This window comes from Seriola lalandi, unplaced genomic scaffold (assembly GCF_002814215.2).
Source record: "Seriola lalandi dorsalis isolate HSWRI2012SDOR001 ecotype SW California unplaced genomic scaffold, Sedor1 jcf7180002054476, whole genome shotgun sequence".
NCBI classification, from domain to species: Eukaryota; Metazoa; Chordata; class Actinopteri; order Carangiformes; family Carangidae; genus Seriola; species Seriola lalandi.
Window position 1 is genome coordinate 2,136,013 of NW_019525029.1, and position 7,449 is coordinate 2,143,461.

The 7,449-nt window shown below is 40.1% G+C and overlaps 1 protein-coding gene across 1 annotated transcript in view; it reads right to left on the reverse strand.

Moving 5' to 3' along the window:
* The window catches only part of necab1 (N-terminal EF-hand calcium binding protein 1), a 26,380-nt gene that overhangs the window by 1,519 nt on the left and 17,412 nt on the right, over positions 1–7,449 (reverse strand). Inside the window, exons 8-12 of the mRNA XM_023412113.2 lie at positions 6,424–6,500; positions 5,149–5,196; positions 2,544–2,656; positions 920–997; positions 65–156 (exon numbers count right to left, since the gene is read on the reverse strand). Coding sequence (XP_023267881.1) covers positions 65–156; positions 920–997; positions 2,544–2,656; positions 5,149–5,196; positions 6,424–6,500 — 408 coding nt within the window. The remainder of the gene's footprint in view (positions 1–64; positions 157–919; positions 998–2,543; positions 2,657–5,148; positions 5,197–6,423; positions 6,501–7,449) is intronic.

Genomic DNA, 7,449 nt, shown 5'->3' on the forward strand with positions numbered 1-7,449 from the left:
TATCTTAATCTTACCAGACATGGTCGATCTGAGGTTCGACGTGAGATTTAGTGAATGTTCTTACCTGGAACCAGCATGGTGGTTATGGTCTCAGGAGTTTCCAGAAAGTCCACGTTCCCCCTCTGAAAGGTTTTACTGTAGTTGGTCTGCAAGTGACTGGACAGCAGAAATGAGAAGATTAAATTACGGCTCATGGACAGAGTAGATGGCTTCATATGTTGTTAAATCTACTTAGCCATGACATCATTCTGCCGGGCTATTTGCTATTAACAGCGAACAAATTAAAACCCCTGAAATAATACAAAGTTTCTCTAATTGCTTTTTTTTTTGTGAACGCAATATCTCAGTAACGCCTTGAGGGAATTTCTTCAAATTTGGAACAAACGTCCACTTGGACTCAAGGATGAACTGATTAGATTTTGGTTGTCAAATGTCAGAGGTCAAGGTCACGGAGACCTCACAAAACAGGATTATGGCCTTGTGAACGCAATCTCTCGGGAACTCCTCGAGGCAATCCTTTCAAATCTGGCACAAATGTCCACTTGGACTCAAGGATGAACTGATTACATTTTGGCAGTCAAATGTCAAAGGTCGAGGTCACGGTGACCTCACAAAGCATGATCTTGGCCATAACTGAAGACTTCACATAGAGATTATGACAAACTATTAACAAAAGGTTAATAGTTTATATGATTCTGGACAAACAGGGATGTAACCTGAGACTGGTTTGAGTGTCGGAGGCATACAACCACAAATAATTTTAGTTCTTATTAGTTTCATTAAAGCTTCAGATTCAGTGTCACTATACACACTGTGAACCAGACCTTCTCTCAGCGAGTTCACAGAAAACCATTTGAAATTTATGTGAGCAGGCCATTGTGCATTGTTCATGATGCATATGGTGTGAGTGAATACTTACTTCTTCCACACGTTGTTGTGCTCCCAGAATTCATAGAGAATGAAGCGTGATTCATTTGCCAGCCGCTGAACTGCGATGCTGCCGAATGCAAAACAAGAGAGAGCGCAACTCATGCAGTCACTAATTAGTGTGCTACATCATGTCCCCCAACACAGCCACGCTGTCTGAATTGTTTTCCACACTCTGACTGAGTGCAGGCGATGTGAATATGTCGCACAATATTTTCTGTGGCTTGAATTATGATTCGTCACAGATTTTAGTCTCATTTTAACTTGAAAAATTAGCTAACGTGACTGGTTAGAGAAATGGTCATGACAAAACCTGTAAATGTCACGCTGTCCTTTAGGCGGTTGAACTTTGTTTGGGAGGGATTCTGCTTGTTCTGCTAAAACTGAAGCTAACCACAGAGCGATTAGGATGACAGAAGAAGAAAATACAATTTTCATCTCCTGACACAACAAGTTGCGGTCGGGTGTAATACTAAAACCAGAGTATGTCTTAAGTTTTGACAGGAGAAGTCAATTGTGGCCCAGTTTTGATTTATAAGCCTTCAATTTTGTTTTATCTCATTAAGTCTTTTCAATTAGATTATGATCTAAATGGACCAGTTAGGGACCCTGCAAACTCGATTCTTGATATAATTCATTCATTAATTCATTATGAGTCATATGAGGAAATGGTTCAAATAGATCTAGATTTTGAGTTACAAGCAGGAATGCCATTATCCTTTAGATACAGTACAGAGTGCAAAGACTCTAATGATTCTAACATACACGGTGTTACTGGTGTTACTGTTTGAATTTCATTAAACGTGCACAATGACTCTGTGTGAAAAACATGGGTACTTTTCTTCTACCTCCACTTTAAAAGGCTCTGGCCTGAAATTCTATATTTTTCTCATTGTCAACACATCTCATAAAAAACAAAACAAAACAATAAAACAGTAATGTCCATTTCTTAATACTTGTTGACTTCTCCTGCACATCTTTTGGCACTCAGCCCCAAGCCTGTCGACTGCTACTGAAGATCTAAATCCTTAAAGACATCACAAATATATTCTTTTCATTTGTCAAGCTGTTTTTCCCTGAAAACGTCTGGGTACTTTACTTTTTAACAAATGCTAATCGCACAGGAGTAAATACTGCATTTGTTACCTCCGTTAAGGAGATCATGTTTTCAGTTGTTTTAAATGTCTGTCCCACGTTGGAGGTTGACGTCAAGCCAACATTGGGTTTTGTATATGTTGGGATAAAATTTGTAATGTCATCATGTTATGGTATATAGTTTTGTAAGCAATCTTCTATTCCAGTATGAAAAGAAAAGTAAACGTTCAGTACAATCTTTTTGTATAAAACATTTGAAATACTTTGCTCTCATGATGACGCACCTTGCAGCTACATGAGAATAGGTTTTAAGTCAAATCTTATCAACCTGCTAATTTACAGTTCTGAATATGATGTTAGATTTCTTTCTCTATGGGTTTAGTTTTTCTGTTCAATTCATTTTTATTTTTTGCACCCATTTTATAAAGCCCTTTGCGAAAATATTAAAAATAACAACCAAAAAACAAACAGAAAGAGCAGAAATTCCTTGTACAAAGTGAACAAAGACAATATAAACTGACTGTAGACATCCAGTCTGGGCGCAGGCACACTCCATGTACTGTCTGAGAGCCAAACGAAACTCCTCTAGCTCCTCCTCCAGCACCGAGAGCTGCCTCTGGACTATCAGGATGTGCTGTGAAGAGACACACACACACACACACGCACACACACACACACACACACACACACACCCAAACATGCAAAAGTCAGAGGGTAACAATTTGCTTCTGACAGAGCTGAGGGGCGTTCAGAAATTTCTGGCAGGGTCTCACATTGGCGCAGTGCGTTACCAGAAAGCTGGAGACTACTTCAGAACTGGAAGGTGAAAACACAAATCTTTTATTCTAATTTTTATAATATCTATAATCCTGCGTCCTGGCAGCAATTTCTTTACAAATTTTACAATCTATGTACCCCATTGCGATCAGAAAATGATCAAGAAGATGAAGAATAAATCTTTATGGATACTTAAGCCTGGCTCAGATCACAGGAGCTTTAAAATCTTTAACTCATTTTGAAACCGGGTTGTATCACACACATAAGGAGAAATTTAACAGATTCTCTTCTCTCCAATCTCAAACATGCACACACTAAGAGAATTGAAAATAATGGCGCATCACATACTACAGGATATTATTACGATTAACCTGCCAGAGGGATCAATCAGGGAGCGGTGCACCACCTCACATGAGCTCACGTAGATGTAAACAAAAATGGAGCCTGTGGTGTAACAACTTACTGTAATGGTATTGTTACTTTGCAGGAATGTAACCAAGTCGGAATGAGAAAATGTTTGAGGAAACGCGGTCAACACTGGTTGTCTGTTCCTCAGCGAGAACTGGGGGTGAGATTTTAGCTGTCAGTTTTAATATCCATCAACAGTAGTACGCTAGCTAATGTTAGCCGAAAGGGCTGCAGTGTTTACCGTTGTAGGGCAACACCATCAGCTGCTCATCTGCAGCTCGTTATACAAAGGTGTGAACAGCAGGGAACAAGATACAGGAAAACCTGTAATCATGACAATAGGAAGCCGGCTAATCATTTCCTGTGGCTGATGATGAGGAGAGGCTGATGGGAACAGGAAGTGAATGGCCTGCCCGTTGGCCTAAGTTACAAAGTGTGTATGTTAATGATGTGTGTGTGACTGATAAAATGCCTCAGGACTCTCTCTCAGAGACTAATTTGGGAGCAACACACACTCTCTCTCTCTCTCTCTCTCTCTCTCTCTCACCCACACACCCACACACACACACACACACACACACACGCAGTCACACCATCATCAGTCTTGTGCTGTGGGTCATTACTGGCTTTCTCTCAGCAACACATTTATTCCCGTTGACACACAGTGTTAAAGTAATTACATATTGATTCATTCACACCCACTGACATGTCTGCATGAAATTAGTGATGAGACCTGACAGTGACATGTAACATTCATATGAATGGCGTCAGCCATGGTGACTACTGTGCTGTGATACTAACCATTCCTTATGAAAAATGTCACGTGAAATTAATGATTTCACACGAGCTGCAACAATTTATCAAGAAAATCTGCAACTATTTTGATAATCGATCGCTTAAAAAAACTAAAATTCCAATTATTCTCTGGTTGCAGTGTGAGGCTTTGCTGCTTTTCTGTGTTTCTGTGTTTGAAAATGAAACTATAAAAATACAGTCTGACATACAATCTTCACTTTAGGCTCCGGGAAACTGTAATAGACATTTTTCAATATTTTCTTAAATTCGACACGTGTAAAACGAGAACTTTACATACACTTTTCTTTCTACATTTTTATGTATAGTAACCTTTAATTTGTACCTCAGTATTTCAACAAATAATATAATTGTGTATTTCCTCAGACACTCAGGCTGAAGAGGAATCCTCCGTGAGTGCTTGTGTTTGTCTGATGTAGATGTCACTGACTCACTCGACAGCAATAGACAGTTTCTCAGCCATGAAATGAGTGATATGAAGCTTGGGCGACAATAACACGCTTCCTTTGTTTTAGCATGTGGACACCGAAGTTAAACACACACACACACACACACACACACACACACACACACACACACACACACACACCTGCGCACTGTGTAGGCATAGTTAAAAACACACTACACACAAACACAAGAACATTTAAATTGTCAGTAGGTTTACTCATGTGGGGAAAACAAATATATATATTTCCTAACATATTCCTAGTATTTATACCATCAATATACTATAATGCAAAATGCTGTAATTGGCAATGGATTTGTTGAGAGCGACTACTCTCTCTCCTCCTTTTTCACGCGCCGCCACACCTCTGTGTCCGCTCCCTTAGTCACTACAAGCCTCCGCATGAAAACTGAATACTGGACCTTAAACAGAAAGATTAAAGATAAAGACAGAGCAAAGGAAGAGGGGGGGAAAATGCTCCTGACAAGTTTCAGCCCTGCTGTTTCTATGACAACCGCTGAGTGCCTATTATCAGTGTGGCCAGAGACTTTGTGAGTAGGCCCGAAGGACTCTGGTTTTGCCCTTGCTCTCAGCACTATACTCCACTACTTGATAGCAGAGTCACACACACTGGTCCCCCCCAGAAAAACAGTGGAAAAGTGGATGAAACTAGATGAACTCACTGATTTGCTCTCCAAGACCTCCTCCTCAACAGGCTCCAGGCGAATCTCCTGCAGAACAAGAGGAAATATAAGATGAAATGATGCTAAGATCTAAACATATAATAACAGATTTTTTGTTTTTTTACCACTTGGGGGCAGCAGAAAAAAAGTTATAAACACGAGTGAAAATAAAAAATGACTTCTTAACTGAGGCTTGTCTTGTTGCCTGTGTGCTGCTTTTTGGGACCCTAAAAATGAGAACTGAGCTTAATAGAAATCTAATGAATATAAAAATTTAAATGTTTAAGTTTTATCTTTGGCCTCACTTCCTCATTAGCCAAAACCAACACATATAAAAACATGTTGTGATGTCTTGAGGTTTTCTGTTGACGGTTTGAGGCGTGGATGCAGGAAGTGAGGACAGTGGGGGCGCTGTGTTTCAGATTAAATTCAATTAATTCTGTCTTCTCAAAACAGGCTAACTTAATTCTCTTCAGCCAGAAGATCAGCAAAACCAAAACACAGGGATCCAAATCAGTTCTTTGCTATAAGAAAAGCTTTTCTCTGCCTCCCATACACCATTTCTCTTCACTGTCTTTTCCCCCACCACAGCAATCAGCAACCATTGTCCTAACCGACCTGCCGACTGTGGGTTTTGTAGTCTTTTGTTGGAAGCCATGATGGGTTGTAGTCTTTGCTGCAGCCACCATAAGGGGATGTATCTCCCCTCTATGGCAGTACCTTTTTATAACATCGCATACAGTATATCCAAACTGGGTCCAAATATTACATCTTGTAGGTTATGTCAAATTTGTGTTAGCTTATGTACTCTATGTTCACACTCTTCTTTTACTTCACAGCTGCACAACCAACTTCCTTCTTCAGGACAAATAAAATAATAATAATAATATTAATAAAAAACAAATCAATTCAGTAAGGGGTCAAAGCTTTTCTGGGTTCACCAGGTCAATACGTAGAGAAAGAAGCTGCTCCATATTTGGAGCTCTACAACATCTTGACAACAGATTTAACGTTACATTCACATGGAGATACGGCAGCTTTTGTACAGCCGTTATTTCCCGTATACTGCACATATGTGTATGTGTTGGTATGTGGGAGGCGGTTGTTGGGTTGAGTTAATTAGTTGATAATCGTTGTGAATCCACTTGCCATTATTTGTGGTTAATTTGAGAGAGGGATGTAAAGACCAGATGGCCGGGTTGGTGAGAGGAGACAGATGGAGATAAGAAATGGAGAAGCTGGAGAGAAAAGAAGCAAAGAAAGAAGGGACGTCACCTTTTGTTCTAGGCGGTCTAAAAGCTTCTGCAGTCTGTTGACCTGCACCGTCCACTGGCTGTCTTCATCATAAACACCTGGAGGAGACACAGAGAGGAGGAATTTCAGACAGACGGAGTAAACAACGAACGTGAAGGGATGAAAGGTACTGCATACATCGACTGTATTTTAAACGCATTTTCCTCCCCTGATGGCGGTTTCCCAGAAGCCATTTCAACTTTTCCTTTCATCTTATGCAATACACAACCATGCCAATCAATAGAAAAGCTTTGAGGCTTGCAATCGAAGTTTATAGAGGCTCTGCAGTTGTTTCTCCTAGCAACCGAAGCTGGTGCCATAATGCAGGCGTAATGGAGACCTGACTGTGTGCGAGTCAGTGACGTGCGGGGACTTTTACAGTCAAGCAGAGCCGAATAACCACCTTTTCATTACAGTAGCAGTAGAAGTTTTTCTAATGGACACCTGGGCATGTACAGTCTATAATAATGCATGTCCAAATTCAAACTAATTCTATATAGTATGGCCTACATCTTTATGTTCTTAGGATATTGTTTTGCAGTTAGTGTACAAAAAAATCAATGCCCTTAACCGATGGATATGATTATGTTGAAGTTATAATGAAATGTGTTTGAAGTGATTCAACTTTACAACACCGAATGGCACTGCAACAAAGAAAGCATCCAACAAGGCTACCACACAACTGTGATCAATGTCTTGATCAATATTCTTTTATTCCACTAAAGGTGCAAAGGTATCAAGCTGCTTTCCTCAAATATTTCTTTTTTCTTTTTTAATTTTCTTTTGCTTGCTCAGAAGGAGAGCCTCTAATATGGGCTGCTGAGGCAGGGTGCGTCCTCAGATGACTGTTTAGGCTAATAATTGCACTTTTAAACAAAATAATGCACACTTGAGAAAATCACCAACAAACATAGTTTACTCTCTGAACATGCTGATTCCCCCCCCCAACCTCTTTAAGCTCCCTCTCTCTGTCTCGCACTTTACTCTCTCTCACACCTACCCCCCCCC